General features: G+C 35.4%; 1 protein-coding gene and 1 pseudogene across 4 annotated transcripts; both read left to right on the forward strand.

Annotated features, from left to right (window-relative positions):
* The first annotated feature begins 1,790 nt into the window (after positions 1-1,790).
* Positions 1,791-13,984, forward strand: LOC120154007 (transcription factor TGA2.3-like). Of its 4 annotated transcripts, none has more exons than XM_039165866.1 (12): positions 1,791-1,981; positions 2,187-2,346; positions 3,834-3,894; positions 4,003-4,189; positions 4,340-4,414; positions 4,529-4,588; positions 5,472-5,549; positions 5,667-5,718; positions 10,761-11,032; positions 12,594-12,845; positions 13,487-13,636; positions 13,672-13,984. In XM_039165866.1, the coding sequence occupies exons 4-11, from the start codon at positions 4,127-4,129 to the stop codon at positions 13,631-13,633; spliced, it is 999 nt and encodes a 332-aa protein (XP_039021797.1). In that variant the 5' UTR covers positions 1,791-1,981; positions 2,187-2,346; positions 3,834-3,894; positions 4,003-4,126; the 3' UTR covers positions 13,634-13,636; positions 13,672-13,984. The 4 variants fall into 4 exon arrangements, with proteins under 4 accessions (XP_039021797.1, XP_039021798.1, XP_039021799.1 ...); XM_039165869.1 differs by having other exon boundaries at positions 1,792-1,981; positions 4,340-4,377; positions 4,522-4,588; positions 13,672-13,983; XM_039165867.1 differs by lacking the exon at positions 3,834-3,894.
* Positions 13,985-15,123: 1,139 nt separating this feature from the next.
* On the forward strand, positions 15,124-18,893 carry LOC120153820 (annotated as a pseudogene).
* The last annotated feature ends 1,717 nt before the right edge of the window (positions 18,894-20,610 follow it).

Raw genomic sequence — 20,610 nt, forward strand, 5'->3', positions numbered from 1 at the left:
AAAATAAAACTTGTGTTCGAGATAAATTGGTTTGAACCATGTTGATTCAAGATGCAATTTTTTTTTATTTGAACAATAATATATATTTGCATTTTTTCCTATAGAGTATCGAAAGTCTTGATGAGTTTTAGATACCCCCAATCTAGAGTGTTTAGAGATCTTGAAACTCGATGAAAGTATCAAAACTCCGCTAAGAGTTTCAAAACTCTTGGTATGAAAACTAAAAAATTATAATTCTACCCCAAAACTCTAAGGTTTTTGTAAAATGGTCCCCATCGACCAAAATTGACTTAAAATTGATTGCTTTGAGCTCGAAGTTGTTCTAAACAACTTGAAGAGCTAGATATTGGTGTAAATTACGAATGAGGGTCAAAATATTCATGTGTGGTTAATTTTATAAAATAAAAAACCAAATCTTAAACTTTCCTAAATTTGTAATTTAGTCATTGGATGGCACATCTTCTTTATGATGTTTATTTAGTATGATGTTCATTGGGTGACACATCTTCCATGTTCCTTTTATTTATTGCATGTCTATCAAACCAAGGGGTGTTGCAGTTAAAACCTACGCAAATGTAGAAAAAGGAAATGAAGAAGAAAGAATAAAATAGGAAAATTAAAGAGAAATAGATTTTACATGGACATAAAAAGTAAAAGTAAAATCATCATTTTAAGGTCTGTTTGTTTCCTTGCAATTAAATTTTCAGAAAATATTTTATTCATTTTCTAATGTTCGATTAGCGGAAAACAGATGGTCATTGTAATTCATTTTTCAGATCAACTTAACTTTCTTTGTTTTTTTATGGAAAGTAACTTACCATATGATTTTTCGTAAGTCATTTTAGGAACTTACCACTTTAAAGCATAAACACTCAAAACATTATTATTTTATATATTTAATGTTAATATATTATTTTAGTATCATATTAATAAAATATTAATTATTAAATCATATTTATTTATAATTTTAATAATATAATATAATATTGTTATAATTATATTATTATAATTATAATTTTATAATTTTATTTTAATAATATATAATATATAATAAATTATTAATAAAATTAATATTATTTATTAATTTCATAAAAATAATATTATTTAATTATTTGAATAATTGATATATACTCCTTAAAATATAATATTATAATTTTTTAATGTTTTAATAATATTATTATTTTAATAAATAGTTAATATAATTAATATTATATTATTTCTATTTTAATAAATAATTAATATAATTTATAATAATTTTATTTTAATAAAATATAATAATCATAATATTTTTTATTTATAAAATTGTAGATATAATATTTTAATAATAATATTAACATAAATAATATTAAATAAATTATTATAATATTTTAAAATAATAATATTATTTTATTAATATTTATTATATTTGATGTTTATAATAAATAATTTTTAAAGAACTTACCAATCAGTAAAAAATGAATTACACCATATCATCCAAACACTATAAAATGATTTTTAAATTCATTTTACGGAATTCATTTTGCGAAATATGTTTTACGTGAAACAAACGCACCCTTAGAGTAAATTTGAATTTTGTTTTCAAATGATATCATTTTGGCATCATCTACTTGTCGTCAGGTCGTTAATTATTTAATGGAGTAATATAAACATGAACAATTCAAAAGTTTAATGTTAATTTTGAAAAATTTAAACTTTATTAAGGAAAATAGAATGTTTTTTTGTATTTAACCCTAATTATTATTATTGTTATATCATTTCATAATTGCATACCATGTTTTAAAAACCCTAATTCAGCTCCTCTGCTCTTCTCCGTTCAGACAGCGATCTTTTTCTCATATTCGATTTTATTTTGTTCTTTGTTGCTTTTGCTTTTGCTTTTACTCCTCTCCACTTCCATTTATTGCATAATTTTTCGAAAATTGCCGTTTTTTTCGCGCTTCAATCCGCGTGCCTTGAATTTCAGCTTAGAGCCGAAGGCAAGGTCAGTTTAATTCTTTGTTTCCCCTCCTTTTTTTATGATTGAATTTCGATAATTTTGCTATTTGATTTGTGTTTAGATTTGTTAATTTTGATGCCAAATTGTAAGGGTAAAATGTTAAGATAGTTCTTTCTGTTTCTAGTTTTGAGAAGTTCAATTTTAGTATAGCTTCTAGATTTATTGTGGTATTTTGGTAATTTGGTTTCAGGTGGAATTCATTTGGAAAGGGATGAAAAAGCAGCCTTGGATGATGTAATAGTTCGTAACTCTTGATGGCAGTAGAACGGTGAATATTGCTATACAAAACCAGAAGAAAGTTGTTGCAGTTTTTCCGAGCTATATTCCTTAAGTATCCATTTCCAACCCAGGTATTTTTTTCACGTTTCGAGGTTTGGCTTTATTCACAAATTTTATTTTCTTTCAATTTTATAAATGTTATGAGATTTCAGTAACTTTTTTGTTATGATTATCGATGCTTATCTTCTTGTATATGAGCTTTGTCTTGGCTACCCCTTCATCTATTTGGTTTTTGAGAGATTACCTATGGTAAGGTAGATTTGGTTGATCATAGGTGTATACCAAGTAGTTCGAATTGAAAATTGTGTCTGCTTATAATGCAGGACTGCAAGTATAGTGTAGGATAACTTTAGTATTAGTATTCCTAAAAGGGTTGAGTCAGGGAGATAGTTTTTGCTAGCGATATTTTGTTTTCTTGGTTTTTAATTTGATTTACTCTAGTCTGAGGACAGAAAGGTATTATATTCTCTGAAAACATGCTTACTGGCCTTGAGGATGGTCAAGTATGATCTCAAATCTGGAATGATGTACATTTTGTACTGATAAGAATGTGAAAATGTGTGGCTGCCGGCTGGCTTCAGTTGACTTTGATAACAGAGGTTGTCTAAGTCTCTAAGAATGTCAATATGTTAGTGATGTCCTTCTTCACTGGGTAATGGGACTTGTTGAATCATATTGCTTCAAATAAGGGCACACACGAAGTACGCACCAGTCTTCAACTTTCTAGTGTTGAGCATCTCCACTCATTTCATTTTTCATGTCATAGGAAATGAAATTGCATTATGCATTTTTATTACTACCTTCTCACTGAATTTATAAATAGAATATGTTGTATTTTATTTTATTTATTTATATTGTAATTTAAAGAAATGAAATAGGGAGAAAAGGAATGATTTACTCGTACTTGTATTTAAGAACTATAAGAAATACATGTAAAATCAGTCTATCTAAGGAAACAAAATCTGTACGTAGATATATATAATTTCTAATAATTAGTGATATAATACCAAAAAATCAGTTTGGTAAGCCGTCGACAGTAAAAAATTTATAACATAGCATGCGTGCATTGACTATTGCAATTGCCTTTTGTTATGAGTAACACGAGTTGGTGAATGATTTTTATTGTTTCTCAACTCTTTATTGTTTGAGGCTCTAGGTTGTAATTAGTGCTGGACCATGACATCTGCACCTTTTTTCATGCACTTATCTAGTATAGATAATTTACTTTTCTTTTGTGTTCTTTTATTTCAACTTAATAATCTACTTGTCTATAAATATAGTTACGTAATTTTTCTTTGACAAATAAATATAGTGATATAAAAGCATAAACTTTGGGGTGTGTTTTGGAAAGTGATTCTTAAACTGTATTTATTTCAAGAATTCTCCTTTGGTTGTGTGTTCTTGCTTTTGTTTATCACCACTGAAGTTGCTATCGCATTGCATTGTTCATCTTTCTTGTTATGTAATTGAAATGATTTGCTAATTTAGCATTTTTTTTCTGTCTCCTCCACGGGGGATCTTATTATAATTTCTATTTTTTATAACTCTTTGCATTTAGATTGTCTATTTAATCAAATAGTCAAGTTCTCAAGCAATCCAAGTTTGGTGTTTTAATCAAGGTGGGTATTTATCTCCTCTAAAAAATTGTGCCTGTACTTCAAACTCTCAAACTAAGTTTAGCCACTAAGAATTCCCTTTCCCTCTTTATTTATATATCTGTGTTTAAGACATTGCATGTACAAATAGCAATCTCTCTGCAATCATTGTGGGATCACAAGCAAAGCACTTCAAAAAGCTCCAGCCAAATCTTGTATCTACATCATCTGGTCAGGAGAATTGGACAATTTCGATATGGCAGATGCCAGTCCCAGGACAGATACTTCAACAGATGACACTGATGAGAAGAATCAAAGGGTAAAGTCTATTGTACCATGCTAGTGCTTAAACTTTTCTCTCTCACTGAGAAATAAGAAAGAAAAAAATTTCATATGTAGACACATCTGTGCGCTTGAGAATGTACCTACTGGCTAATAGCGCATGTAAATTCACCAATATTTTGTGCAGTTTGGAGGAGGTCAACTGACTGCTATTGCAGCTTCTGATTCTAGTGATAGATCAAAAGACAAAACAGATCAGAAGGTCAGGTTTCTCCTTATTCTTTCTTTATAGATTGAGTAACATGATTATTAGATTGTTAAAACAGTTTATCCATGTACCATCATGTTTATGAACTTATCATCTTCCCTTCTGCAGACATTGCGTAGGCTTGCTCAAAATCGTGAGGCTGCAAGAAAAAGCCGTTTAAGGAAAAAGGTATTTCATTCATGACTTAATTTTCAATTTTATCAATGCAAGGTTATATGAAATTCTAAGTTGCCATCATCTATAAGGATGCAGTTTCTTGGTGCCTCGTTATAAATTTAGGGATAACTTATAAAATTCCATTCTAGTGTAATGTAACAATTACACCTTTACATCATACCTCTAATGCCAATCAATGTTGTAGCAATTACGCCTTGAACTTCCTCAGGCGAGGCCATTTTAATTGGGCGCATGCATTCATGCACTTTATGCCGCCTTCCTCTTAAAAAGCTGGCCTTACTGAACTGAAGTCAACTTTAAGTTCTTTTGTGCTTTTAACTTTTATAATTCCCATGGTAAAACCGTTAAGGTGCTTTTAACTTTCTTCTCCTCTCTCTCTCTGTCTCTCTAAAATATGACTGAATAATTTTTCAGATACTTTTTTTATTGATATCCTTATATGCATGAGGCTTACTTTACTTGGGTGAGCGCTTCTTTTTGCGCCTAGTGCCCTTGACAACATTGATGCCAATTGATTATCCCACTTAAGACATTATAAGAATTAAAAAAATCATCGTTGTGTCCAGAAGAGGGCAAATAATTTTCCCACGGATAGTTATTGGCTGGAAATATGAGGCAACGTTTTTGCTCTGACCTTTCACTTTATTTGAAGTGCCCGAGCGACAGACATTCAATTTTCATGGATATGGACGTCTGACCCTCCAAATAATGGAAACACTTACAGAAAAAAGTGTAGGAATAGCAGTATCTGACCAGTAACATAAGGAAAAAGTGCAATGTATGCTTTTTCATTTTGGTTCCATTTATGCTCAGTTTGCCAGTTTCATATTGTATTCCCTATTTCTTAACCCTTTGTTTGCTTTCGAAAACCTAGGCATATGTGCAGCAGTTAGAGAGTAGCCGACTGAAACTGACTCAACTTGAGCAAGAGCTGCAGCGAGCTCGTCAGCAGGTCTGCTACATGTTAATATCATCAGTGTTGTGATGTATCGTTTGCATTTTAATTTTCAGGCTGCTAATGGTGTCTATTACGCCTTATGTAGATTCATTTTTGCTTGTTTCAATATAGGGCATATTCATTTCAAGCTCAGGAGATCAATCTCATTCAATGAGTGGAAATGGTATAAAGCTTTGTTAGCCTTTCCTATTGTTTCGGGTCATGGCTGGAACTTGAAAATTTATTTTTTTTATTTGGTACTAGGGTCTTGGAATGCTAGTTTTTTTAATGTTGAGAGCTGGTTAAAACATGTTCGCTACAGTAGCTATTACATTACATGAGTGGATAATATGTATTAGGTATCCATACCAAAGTATTTAATTCGAGGGCCAGAGAGTTAATACATATAGCTTTGTTATATGCATTTAAGTGATTCATAATTCATTACTTTTCTGGTTTGGATGTTTGTTTCAGATTTTTTTTTTTTTGCTTTTCCTTTGGTCATCATAGCATATAAGGTCTAATTATTGAAAAGATTTTTTTGAGTTATTGGATTTTGTTCATGGCATATAAGGTCTAATTATTATTTCACCTGACCGAGACTGGAATTGATTGTCGGAATATTTTTCATGAAAATACAATTGTCTTTCAATATTTTAATACTTTTTTTTATAAGAATTGAAAGCCTCATTAAAAACCCCCTTCTTAATTAACGAAGCTTGAAAGAAAGCTCCTTAATCATTGGAAGGAGGAAAAGAGTGCCTTAAAATTTCATTCAACAACTTAAATACATAAGATACATCCAGGACAACACCCCTATGTAAAACATAAAACCATACAATGCCCTAAAGCAACCAAAAACAACAACACAAACTTAGAATAAACCTACTAAGCTAGGTCTCCATCAATCGCAGGTGAGTCCTGATTACCAAACTAGCGAAATAATTACAAAGAAAGAGCCTATACAACCAAAGAAAAATCAGAAAACAATACAACAAAAAGCCTTCTACACTCAACCAATCCCCTGCTTAGATAGCCTGTCAGCCTCCAAATTACAACTCCTATGAATCCAATTAAGAACACAACCTTTATCATAAATTGCAGCCCCAATTTTTTTTTATAAGATTTGAAGGCCTCATTAAAAACCACCTTCTTGATTAATGGAACTTATGAATAAGCTCCTTAATCAGCGAAAGATGGAAAAGAGCGCCTTAGAACTTTATTAAAATAAAGTAGGATTACAACCTAGATAAAATCCCATAAACCCTTACAAATAGTCATAACTCCCTTCTGATCAAAAACAAGAAACCCACTTGATCAGTACAAAACACATAAAATTCAGCCTATACCAGCCTTTGCTAAGGCATCAGCATCCGAATTAGCTGACCTAGCAACCCATCTAACAATCTCCCACAAACCCTAAGATTATCAACAATATCCTTAACAATAACAGCATACACAACTGGATAAGAATCAACAATGTTAATCCAGTCCACTGCTACCTTACTGTCGCTTTCAACAATCAGTCGAACATTATCCCTCCCTTGAATAGAAGCGACGAAAATCAGACCCCTTTGGATAGCTTTGAGTTCCTTTAATGTCGGAGGTCCCGGACCATCAGGCTCCTGAAAAGAACCTAAAATTGCTCCCGAATGATCCCTTAAAATACCTCCTAGTCCGCTTTTCAACCAATCACTGGTGGTGGCAGCATCCACATTCAATTTTATGAAGCCTATAGGAGGAGGAACCCAGGTAATATAGAGGACTTCATGAAATTGTAGGACGAGTGTAAATCCCCTAAAGAAGGGTCATAAATTAAAGAGTCTTTAGGAATAGAGATGTCCTTATACTTAGCTAAAAACCACGAGGCAAGCCTAACCCTTGCTAAGAAGAACAGTTCTAAATGGTCCAGCTTTCCCCCTTCAAAAACAATAAAATTTTTGGTTTTCCAAATAGTCCAAATAACAGCCCCCGGAATGAAAGACCAAATTGTAGAATTAGACTTCAACTCATCCCAACATAATAGAAACGTTTTAGCATCTGCATGAAGAACAAAATTGAAATTCCAAAACTGTAAAAATTTGTTCCATAATAACCACACTACTGGACAAGTAAAGAATAGATGCGAGGAAAACTCTTCAACCTTTTTACAAAGAGGACATAAAACATCATCAATACCTTGAACTCCTCTTTTAATCAATTCAGATTTAACAGCCAGTTTTTGCTTCACAATTTGCCACAGAAATTGCAGCCCCAATTTCCTCCACCAGATCACTGAAAAAGAGAGGGGCAGATTGCAGTTTAAGAATCCAGTCCACTGCATTTTTGCAATCACTCTCTATAATTAGTCTTCCCTTTTTAGCCCAATCAGATGAATAGAAGAAATCAATTCCTTCCTTAATAGCTTTCAGTTCTGCCAAAATAGGAAGACCATGCCCTACTACAGTAGAGAAAAAGGCTAAGGAACAACTTTTAGAATCTCTCAAAATACCTCCAATTTCGCCTTGCATCCCATCTCCACTAACAGCCCCATCCACGTTAAGTTTAAACACATCCGAAGGAGGAGGAGTCCAGCCAATAATCTTCTTTGGAGTAGAGGAAAGATGAAATTTATCAGCCCTCGAAGGATCCTCTATTAGTAGGTCAGTCTGAATCTGAACAGAAGGGTGTTTAGCTAAATACCATTTTGCCAACCTGAATCTAATAATAAATTACAGACCCGATCTGTCAAATTTCCCATTGTCAAACACAATCAAATTCCTTGCCTTCCAAATTGACCAGAAAACAACAGCCGGGATGAACCTCCAAATAATAGAATTCTGCCTAAGGTTCGGCCAAGAACAGAGAAGGGACGATGGATCTTGAGGCATAACAGAAGAGAGTTCCTATAACCTTAGAAAATTGTTCCACATTTCCCTAGCAACAGAACACAAAAAGAATAGGTGCTCTATGGTTTCTTCATGGGAATGGCATAAAGGACAAAGCACATCCGCCATGTGAATCCCTCTTTTTTTAATTCCACTCTCACTGCTAATTTGCGATGACAAATCTGCCACAAAAAAGTTTGGTCTTTAGGAGGGGATAATCCAGCCCAAACCCACTTTTTCCACTCAAAACTCCCTTCAGAACTGCCATATAACATCAATCTACAAGACTTGACCGAGAACATGCCATCCCCCTTTCCCGACCAGCCCAAAAAATCATCCACAGAACCAGAAAGCTTAATAGTATCAATCAACGACATTAAATCGATCCACTGATCTAATTCCCAATCACATAGGTTTCTTCTTAGTTTAATATTCCAGACCCAAACATATTTTCAAACTCACCAAACTCATATACCTTCCCCCATTTATTAGTCGACAAAGCAAAAATTCCGGGGAACTGATTTTTTAGAGACAAATTAGTAACCCAAACGTCAGTCCAGAAAGCTATCGACCTACCGTTTCCCACTTGGATCTTTGAATTATCTCTCAAACATTCTCCAATCTTATCATTTTTCGCATAGCTATTTAGGATACCTCTCCATATCCAAGAATCTAAAGGGGAAGCAACACTAGAAATAGAAAGAGCAGGCTACTAATATTGTTTTTGCAACAAATCAACTTTTTCCATTGACTATTCTTTTCATTAGCAAATTTCCAAACCCATTTCCCAAGCAGGACTCTATTAATCAAACTTAAATCAAGGATTCCCAAACCTCCCTCTTTAAAAGGTTGATAAACCGATTTCCAATTCACCCAGCGAATTCGTTTCTTAGCATGGTGTTCTCCCCAAAGGAAGTTGGACATCAAAGAGTTCAACTTCTGAGTCACTTTGAGAGGTATTTTGAAAATAGAAAGGAAAAAAATCGGCAAGGAGGACAACACAGATTTAACCAAAACGAGTCTTCCCGCCAGCGACAATGAATTAGCTTTCCAATCTCTTATTAAAATTTTGGATTACTGGTTCGCACATACCCTCAGAATTCTTCCTTGTACCTATCGGTAAACCAAGATAAGTCATGGGAAAAGCCCCACTCCACAGCCCGCTTTCTTAGCCCAATCTTTTATCGTGTCAACATCCATATTAACGCTAAACAAAGTGCTCTTAGACAGGTTTAAATGCAACCCTGACATAACACCGAACACCCTCAAAACTCTCCTAATATTTAAAATCTGCATTTGAGAATCTCTGCAGAAAAGGATTAGATCATCTGCAAACTACAAATGTGTCAAATGGAATGAATTATCAACCCTACCAATGCTAAACCCTTGAAAAAGACCTAGATCAGCAGCCTTGATCAGCATTAAGTTTAACAATTCCCCAACTAAATTAAACAGGAGAGGGGACAAACTGAACCTTGTCTCAACCCTTTACTAATGTGGAATTCCTCAGTAGGAGATCCATTCACTAACACGAAATTGATGCTGAAGAGACACAACATTCAATCCATGAGATCCATTTTTCCCCAAAACCCATAACCTTCAATACTCTCAATAAGATAGGCCATTCAACCGAATCATAGGCTCTACGGAAATCAACTTTGAAAACAGCTCCTTTTCTCCCTAATTTCCTCCAATAGTCAATGCCTTCATTTGCCAAAAGAGCACAGTCAATCAATTGCCTACCCGGGATAAATGCAAACTGCGAAGGACTTACCAAGCCATTAATAACCGCAACAAGCCTTTTGGAGAGAATTTTGGAAATAATTTTGTAGAGACTGCCAACAAGACTAATGGGTCTGAAGTCTTCAATGCCCACTGGATTCAATTTCTTGGGAATTAGAGTAATAAAAGAGTGATTAGCCCCATTTTCCCATTTTTTACCTCTGTGAAAATCTTGGACAAATTTCATGATATGGTCTTTCAATATAGGCCAGAATTTTTTAAAAAAACCCATAGTATACCCATCCGGACCCGGTGCCTTGGCACTGTCTGAATAAAAGACAGCTTCCCACACTTTCTGTTCAGAAAATTCAACCTCTAAGCCCTCCTTTTGGTCATCAGACAATTTAGCAAAATTCAGATTAATTTCATCCACCTCCAGAGTTGTACTCGCATTGTAATTCACTTCTCATCTCTTGATTTTTTTTGCCCTACATTCTCTATTTTTGAAATATGGTAGTGTGAATTTAAGTTATGTATTGACTCTTTATTTTTAACCAGAAGTAAGAATTAAAAGCACTTCTCATCTCTTGATTTTTTTTTTTTTTTTGATGTCTGATATTCATGGACTGGTGTATAGGTGCATTGACATTTGATGTTGAATATACACGGTGGCTAGAGGAGCACAATAGGAAGATAAATGAGTTGAGGAATGCAGTCAATTCACATGCTGGTGATGCTGAATTATGCATTATTGTTGACAGTGTCACAACACATTATGAGGACATTTTCAGGTTGAAAGGCACTGCAGCAAAAGCTGATGTTTTCCATATCTTATCTGGAATGTGGAAAACACCAGCAGAGCGGTGTTTTCTGTGGATTGGAGGCTTCCGTTCATCTGAGCTTCTCAAGGTGAGCTTCAGTCTTGATATCGAGGACTGTTTTTGTGGTACATATGAGGTTTCAATATTTGAGTGTCTCAAGAGCCAAGCAGATCCCAACAGAATATGCATATCTTGACTTTCTTGAAGTTAGATCTATAGTTCTATACTAATAATACTAGTGACAAAACAATTCATAGGATTTTTTTATTTAAAAAAGAATCTATTTATTTATTAAAAAATCTTGACAAAGCTTGGTATCACAAACCAAGGGAGACCAACTTTGTCAAGGGGTTGTAACAAAAAAATCAAATCAAACTATTACAAAAATTATGAAATCAAGGATGCACGTCTTTACACTAAAGAAATAACAGCTTACTACCACATAAATAAAACTGTAAAAAATAAATTTTTTAATATTTGATTTAAAAGTTAAAAAGTTTAGGAAGAAAGATCAATTCAAACACTGTTGTCGCACAAAAGCTGAGTGATGCACTTTACTCTGCATGAAAGTAGAAAGCCAGTGGCAAGAGTATCAACTAAATGAGCCTTAGAGTTTCTATTAATATGCTTGTAGTTTCTTTATGTGCCTTCTTCCGAATCAGAAAGAAAAGGAAAATTTGGGTTAAGCTCTATCCTTTGCATAATCAAGTCATGTGGATAATATTTTCTTTTGAAAGGCAGTTTCATGGGTGCTTAAGCTGACAATATTTGCTGGAATTTTGGGGGGTTTTCTTGGCATCTTAATATATGATACCCTGTTTTCTTTAAAAAAAAAAAATATATGATACCCTTAAAAGCGTGTATATTTGTTTTCAATGCAGCTCTTTTCTTTTTGAGAAGTATGAGTATTATTAACAAATCCCAAATGAGTTGCAGCAGAGGTTCTTTTCAATGGAGCATTTTCTGCTCTTTGACCTTTTCCAGCTTTGGAACTTGGTTTATGCGTGTTTGGACGTCATCTCCCTAGTTAAGATCAAATTCTGGATTTTGTTATCAGGCTGACTTTTATTTTTGGGTTTTATGAAATGAAACTCTTTAGCACTTATTTCGTAAATTGTTAAAATATATTCTTAATATTTTTTCATCATCTTTTCCTCCCAATAACTTAAAGTATTCATAATATTTAAAACTGTTTATGTTATCCGGCAGTTGACTCAAATGATCCATTGATGAATCTTTGGCCCATGATTTGAAGCCTTGAACTGAAATTATCTGGTGCGGTTCTGATAAGTGATAATCATGGTGGTGTTTACTTTCCTTTTTTATCTTAATGAACTACACTTGTTTAATTATTTATTCACTATATATATTTGGAAGCTATGTTATTACATGCATTATTCACTTTTGCTATAGTGTTTTTGTTTGGCTTTGAGTTTATAGGGATATGGTGCTTAGATCCTTAAAAAATGTTTGTTAGAATTGATACACAATTGCATGTAAGTCTCAAAATTCATAATTAATTGTAAATGATTAATATTAAGTTATGTTGTTTCCTCGTTCTTTATTCTAAGGTACACTCTGATGCATTCATCTTTTCAACGCTTGTTAGTTTATTGATGATTTCTAAAACATAATGGATGTTGATGCAGCTTCTTTCAAATCAACTGGAGCCTCTAACTGAGCAGCAGTTTATGAATATCCAAAAGTTGCAGCAGTCATCCCAACAGGCTGAAGATTCTTTGTCACATGGAATGGAAGCACTGCAACAATCTTTGGCTGAGACTTTGGCCAACGGTTCACCTCCTGGTCCCTCGGGGTCATCTGGAAATGTGGCAAACTACATGGGTCAAATGGCCATGGCAATGGGAAAGCTAGGAACCCTTGAAGGGTTCCTTCTTCAGGTACTTCCGTTTTGTGTGCAGTATTAGCTATGTTTCCTATGTGTTTCTCATTTCATTTTAAGTGTAATATGACTTGAATGTGTGTCTGTGTATCGGGAAGAAAAATGTGGGGCGGGGGGTGGGGAAGAGAAGAGTTCTCAATTTGGGCATGACCTTCTTGATGTTCCCTTGGTTCTCATTTTAAACAGTAGGAAACAGTTTTCGTCTGTTGATAGCTTGTCAAAATATTATTAATTTAGGTATTTGGTTATATTATGTGTCATTTTACTACCATAGTCTCAACAGAGGAAAGCTGTGTACATCTGGACCTTCTCCAGGCCCTGCTTATGGCAGGTGCCTTGTGCATTGGGTATGACCTTGTAGTGTCCACTCTCCATAGTAGTTAAAATAAAAAGAAAGTTAATGTGAATAGTAACGTGCATTCAATATTCTTTGGTTTTCAATCATTGAAGATTGTGATGCTTCCACATTTTACAGTTTCCAAAAGTTTGGGATTTTGTCGTTATGCACTTTGTTGTGTATGAAGTCAATTTTGTCTTGTAAAATCCATATATCAGGTTTTATATTCTTGTCAATTGATGTTTCCAGGTTAATCACTAGGCTAATAATTTGTTTTCCTTTTCCCTTTCTTGTCATACCAGGCTGATAATCTACGTCAGCAAACACTGCAACAAATGCATCGAATCTTGACAACGAGGCAGTCAGCTCGGGCTCTTCTTGCCATAAATGATTATTTTTCTAGGCTTCGAGCTCTAAGTTCTCTTTGGCTGGCTCGGCCCCGGGAGTAAGAATTCAAGAGTTCCCTCCATACAAAGTTTTTCAAGAGTTCCCTCCATACAAAGTTTCTGTGAAAATTGACCATAGTTCGATTGAATTATAATAGTGTTTTCTTGGAGCAATGCAAATGCTATGATTGATGCAGGGCAGAACTCTTCTTCTTCTCCGACTTACGAGTTGGCCATCCATTCAGGATGCAGGTGAGGCCAGCTTCTGTTGTGTGTAGATTTTGTTTTTTGCATGGACAAATCAAATATGTGGGCAGACGTCATATGCTGAAATGCAGTTCATGTGTTGTAAAACAGTATCCCCATAATTTGGATATGCAGAATTAAGGAAAGATAGGGTAAAGCTTTCAAATTGTAGACCAAAATCAGGGTAAAAATAGTTCCTTCTTGGGTGTTTGATCTGATACCTTTTGATGTTGCATTTTGCTTCTGCTTGTATAAACACTTTCGTTGGTGTAATGTAATTGATCATATTCCCATCCCATGTATAATCATCATCATCATCAATTGCATAGAAATCCGTGGAAATTATCCTGGGTATATGTTATAATTATTACAAAAGCAGCAATAGAGTTCTGCAAATGGCATCGAAATTCTTGTTATTTCTAGAATGAAAGAAAAGCACATCCCAGAGAACAGGAGGAGCTTTGGTAAAATTGTCGTCCAGCCCCTCCAAGATTATGAATTTATAAATTAATATAATAATAGAATTATAGTTTATAAATCCATTTTGATCCTAAAAGAATTTAGGGATTCATGTCTGGCACTGGATCGAGTTGTTGTGTGCGTATACGAACAAGTATCATAAGCCAATTTGACCATAATTATCCCTAGAGTCACTGTGAATTAATTTTATTTTAAAATATTATAAATATTATTGAAGCATGTTTTTATCTTTTCATACTTTTATATGATATTTAAATAAAATAACTAAAACTCATTTCTTGAGAATCAAACTAACAATACTACTTTTATTTACAAAACTTTTACCACCCCACCTGTAAACCGTTCGTTAATTTAATTTTATTAAATATACATTTTAGTTTTTAGAGTTCCATCTTTATTGCATCTGATTGAATCTAATGTCCCTTAACTAAAATATTTGAACTCAATTAGAAAATGCAAATAAATCAAATTATAGAATTTATTAGATATGTAAAGGAGATGAGGAATGAAGAATAAGTCATGCAAGCACTCTCCAAAGTCCAAACACAAATATAAAATAATCTCAGATGGAATTAATAATATCTAAAAAATGATTTATTTTCATTATTTCATCTACTTTTTTTTATTACCTGCGTTCATATCTGTGTAATGTTTTAATTTTCTGTTGAAGAAAAGAACTAGAACTGGAACAGGAACAAACACTTTATGCAAAACAGTCCCACCTCCAAGAATAATCAAAGATGCTTTCCTCACGGCTCAAGTTTCCATGTGCGCAAAAAGCTCTCAGTAACTCCTCTCTGTCTATATATATATATATAAATTGCAGATCCACCACCATCACCATTAACAATGGCTTCTCTGCTGCAACTCTTGTCTGTTTCCCTTCTCATCATCATCTGTTGTTCATCAGCTTCATCAGACCAAACCCCAAAGGTATGTCTCTGAATCAGATCCCAGCCGTATGGTTGTGTAACATCCAAGAGATGATGACATACAAATACAATGTTTGTGTTGGCAGCATTATGTTGTATATATGGGAAGTTCAACTGGAGAAACTGCAGAATCAGAGCATCTGCAATTACTGTCCACTGTGATCCCAAGGTGGATAATGATTAATATATGATGATCATTCATTCATTCATTTGCTTTTTTATGTATTTGTAAAATATATGATATTGTTTTGGACAGGGATGAGAGGGAAAGAATTTACCTTACCAATCATTACAATCATGCCTTCAGAGGATTCTCTGCAGCGCTCACTGACACTGAAGCTTCTGAGTTGTCTGGTGAGTCCCCGGCCCCTTTGCCTTTTCCCTTCTTTATATATATATATATACTTGCAATATAATTTTATTTCTGTTATGTATTCTTAAAGTTAAATGTTATATTTAAGAAGTCAAGTGTGAAAGCAGGGCGTGAGGGAGTCGTATCCGTTTTTGCTGATCCAATTCTTCAACTCCATACAACACGTTCTTGGGATTTCTTGGACGGAGATTCAAATCCAAAGTTTAATCGTGGATCATATCCACCTCATAAATCAAGTTATGACGTCATAATTGGCATGATTGATGGAGGTACTTTCCCTTTTTCTCTTCTTTTTTTATTGTATATATCGAGTAGTTATTTATCTGAGTACCTGAAAATAGAATGCATAGGAAAACTGACAAATTCACTGCAATTTGCAAAATTTTAATCAAAATGAAAAAAATAGGATTTAAAAGTGTTGTTGTGATATGTAATAATCATGTAAGGATATGTGTTCTAAACTAAAATGAGCAAACCAAAAGTGGAGGGTCATTCCTTATTAGAGATCCTTACCTGTAAAAGTGCATATATGAAAAGACATGTTTGTTTCAAGAATTAATTATTTGAACGCACAGGTTTAAGTTTATTATTGAAATTATTTTGTTTCCAGGAATTTGGCCCGAGTCTCCAAGTTTCAGAGATGAAGGTATGGGAGAAATACCAACAAGATGGAAAGGAGTTTGCATGGAGGGACCAGACTTCAAAAACTCTAATTGTAACAGGTCATACATACATACATACATGCATGCCTACGTTATCACACACACACACACACATATATATATATATATATATTCTATTTTGTAACTTTGTAATTCTAGGAAGCTGATAGGAGCAAGATGCTACAACGTAGTTCAAATATCTAATGGGAGTACGACAGCAACACAGATGAGACTGGACAAGTCTCCAAGGGACACGGTAGGCCATGGAACTCACACTGCTTCTATTGCGGCTGGCGCCATTGTTGCCAACACTAGTTACGATGGCTTGGCTCGAGGAACCGCCAGGGGAGGTTCACCCTCTGCTAGGATTGCGGTCTACAAGGTATGTTCTGAAGACGGTTGTCCTGGCTCCACCACGTTAAAGGCGATCGACGATGCCATTAGGGACGGCATCGATATCATATCGATTTCCATCGGGATGAGCTCTTTACTCCAATCTGATTTCTTGAAAGATCCCATTGCGATTGGGGCGTTTCACGCAGAACAAATGGGGGTCATGGTTGTCTGCTCCGGAGGCAACGAAGGCCCCGATCCTTACACTATCATCAATGCAGCGCCATGGATTTTTACCGTTGCAGCTTCGAATATCGACCGAGATTTTGGGTCTTCGGTGCTTCTAGGAAATGGAAGAACCTTTCAGGTAATTCATGTCGATATCGTATGTGAACTCAACTTGAATCTGACCTGATTCGGTCTGTACATAACGAGACTTAACTTTTTTTGATGTTGTGGTTAAAGGGATCTGCCATCAACTTCTCGAACCTCACTCGGACCGAGACCTATCCTATTGCATATGGAAAGGAAAATTGCTGCTAAATACAGTCCCATATCAGAAACAAGGTATTTCAATGAAGATGATCAACTCATTGTTGACTATTTTGTTCAATTTGTATCCATTTTTTGCAATGAATCCTTTTGTGTGTTGATTGCAGGAGTTGCTATCCCGGATCCTTAGATCCGGAAAAGGTGAAAGGAAAAGTGATCGTTTGCTTCGACAGTTTTCCGGTGGTGTCGAGGGAAATCAAGAAATTAGTAGCCGAAGACGCCGGTGCCAAAGGAATGATTTTGATTGATGAAAATGATGGAAGTGCTCCTTTTGATTCTGGACCATTTCCCTTCACAGAAGTTGGAAGTACCATAGGATATAAAATCCTCAAGTACATCAATTCTAACAAGTAAGACGACTCTCTCACTCTCGCGTGCGCGCACATGCACATATTTATCATTCTCTGAGTAATTCGTATTCGATACTCTGTCCGTATATGAATCTATCTAGATAGTGAACATAGTGCATAAACTTATACACCATCGTCGATGATGATAGGAATCCAACTGCAACTATCCTTCCTACAGCTGAATTTCCCAGGCATAAACCAGCACCAGTGGTGGCATATTTTTCATCAAGTGGTCCTAGTCTACTAACAGAAAACATTCTCAAGGTATATACTTTAGTTAACTCTAAAATAAACATATATTTAATATATATTTTACACATTCAAGTTTGTTGATCTTTTATTTTCCCTTGCTATATAGCCCGATATAATGGCTCCTGGGGTCGCCATTTTAGCTGCGGTAATTCCGGACGTTGAAGAAGGGAGAACCTTGGTTCGTAAGAAGCCGGCCGGATATGCCATAAAATCGGGAACATCGATGGCCTGTCCACATGTAACAGGGGCTTCGGCGTTCGTAAAATCAGTGCATCCTAAATGGACTGCTTCCATGATCAGATCGGCACTCATGACAACCGGTAAAGTTAGCAATAAGCTCCAAACTAATATATGACATTCATGATTTACACTAGTGTTGTTCCTTCCCCGTACCTAATGCAGCAACCGTGTACGATAACATGGAGAAACCATTGACGAACAGTTCGGGTTCATTTGCTGTCCCACACCAGACCGGAGCCGGAGAAATCAGTCCACTCAGAGCACTTAATCCGGGACTAGTCTTCGAAACGACAAGCGAAGATTACTTTAGATTCCTTTGTTACAACGGATCACCAGAGAAAACAATCCGATCCATGTCGAAGACAAACTTCAAATGTCCGAGGAAATCCTCCAACGATCTCATTTCCGGGATCAACTATCCATCGATCTCCATAAGCAGACTAGCCAAAAGTGAAGGCTTCCGAACCATTAAAAGAACCGTTACGAATGTCGGACTCCCGAATGCGACATACACTGCCATTGTGCAAGCTCCCATGGGAATGGAGGTTAAGGTTTCACCCAAAAAGATAACATTTGTTGAGAGTGTAAAGAGGATTTCTTTTGAAGTGTGGTTCAATGGCAGGGAGGCCCCGATCGGCTATAATTTTGGGACTCTAACATGGTCTGCTGGTTCATATTCTGTTCGTATGGTGTTTGCAGTAAATGTTGCGTGATAAAAATGATCTTGCATAGATACGGTCTTTTTTTTTTAACTTTCAAATTCTCTTTAATTTATGTTATTTTTTTTTTTTTATTGAGAATATATTTTCATTCTCTAAAATGTTATAAATTTATCATAAATATGTCTCATGAAAAATAGAAAATAGAAATTAAACTAGGTTTTAATGTTAGTGTAGTTGGAGATATATGCATGTTTGGTTAAAACATTCAGTATACATTGATTTTTTGCAATTACAATAATGATTTAACAACAATACATTCGGATCCATACAGTTGAATATTTATTTGCACACTAGAAAAGGGGCAAAAAATTGAGTCGTATATTTTAAAAATTAAATCGTTTCATATTATTGGACGGAATTAGCAGAAAAAAAGTTGGTCTCAAGAATCAAGGTTCAAATACACATTTTATAGAGATTAAATACATAAAAAATCTATTAGCTCCGCAATTTTAGGATCATTAGGGTTTCGCTTTTCTTAGGGTTTTTGTATGAACAACGTCGTGCCTCCGATGATTCTTGAACGGTCGGGCTCCTCGGTCTCAACGAAGAACCAACAGATAGCCAAGAAAATCAGGAACGAATTGGGCGTTGAAGTTGTTGGGGACGGTTTGTTTGACACTATTCAGTCGGACGTGGGGGAGGATCAGACGAGTGCGAAGGAAGTTACGATGGTGGATGCTGGCTCCGGAGCGGATAACACTGGATAAAACTGCCCAAGCGGTCCAAACGGGGGTAGTCCAAAATCTTATTCAACAACGCTTATGGGGACCTCAGTTTATGGTCGTTCAGCAGATATTGATTTTCTGGACTGTGAAGTGATACTGCAAGAGGATAATGTCTATGTGGATAGGAAATGACCTTACCTCATGGTTCACTTTTCTGATCATGTGCACGATGCTATAGACTCCAACATGAGAAGGACAATAATTGTTCGTCTATTGGGAAGGAGGATTGGTTATAGGGTTTTGTGGAACAAGATCATGTCGCTATGGCAACATTAGGGTAAGTTTCAACTGGTGGACCTTGAGAATGATTATTACCTTGTTTGTATTGAGAAGGACTATGATTATACGAAAGCTTTGACGAAAGGACTGTGGATGATTTTGGCTAGCTACTTGACTGTGCAGCCATGGAGTCGAAATTTCAATACCTCGGATAATTATCCATCTCAAGTTATCATTTGGGTTTGCCTCCCAGGTCTCCCATACAAATATTACTCTAAATCCCTATTTCGTATGATAGCCTCAGAAATTGGGAGGGTTATAAGATTGACTACAACACGAATGTTGTGGAGAGGGGGAAGTTTGCGAGATTGGTTGTTGTGGTAGATCTCAACAAACCATTACTTCCGTGCATTGGCATTTATGGGTTCGTTCAACATTTGGAATATGAGGGAATGCTGCATATTTGTTTTCACTGTGGTGTGTATTGCCAATCGAAGGAGGAATGTGATAAGCGACCAGAAGGTGTAACTGCCCCTGTGGACCCTGCTAATAGGGAACCGGTACGGAAACATAAAATAGTTGGTCGAAGCCAGGACCTTTATAGCCCTTGGATGGTTGCCACAAATCGCAAATGGCGGCCACGACAAACTAAAGAAAATACTGAAGGGAAAACTGGTAGTTTGGGGGTTAAAATTTTCTCAAGGTTTGGGGCCCTTGCTCGGGCAGAGCTAGTATCCAACGATGAAAATATGGATCCAAATATTGATGAACATGGGGCAATAAAGAGTATTGGAATAGGGCAGGACGCAAGTAACCGTAATAAGGGTAAAAGAGTAGCTTCAGTCTCGAAAAAAAAGCATGGTGGAATGGGTTGCTCATGGTTTGGGGGTGGTCATCAAGGAGTTTGCAGCTAGGAAACCTCTAGGTGAGAGGCGTGAACCCACTGTTTCAAAT

This window comes from Hibiscus syriacus, unplaced genomic scaffold, assembly GCF_006381635.1.
Source record: "Hibiscus syriacus cultivar Baekdansim isolate YM2019G1 unplaced genomic scaffold, ASM638163v2 tig00111105_pilon, whole genome shotgun sequence".
Lineage (NCBI taxonomy): Eukaryota > Viridiplantae > Streptophyta > Magnoliopsida > Malvales > Malvaceae > Hibiscus > Hibiscus syriacus.

Excerpts from the sequence above, each read along its gene's own strand:
- LOC120154007 (XM_039165866.1), top strand. The coding sequence starts at position 4,127 with ATGGCAGATGCCAGTCCCAGGACAGATACTTCAACAGATGACACTGAT. Across the intron at positions 5,719-10,760 it reads TCATTCAATGAGTGGAAATG|GTGCATTGACATTTGATGTT; the intron begins GTATAAAGCTTT and ends ACTGGTGTATAG. Across the intron at positions 12,846-13,486 it reads TTGAAGGGTTCCTTCTTCAG|GCTGATAATCTACGTCAGCA; the intron begins GTACTTCCGTTT and ends TTGTCATACCAG.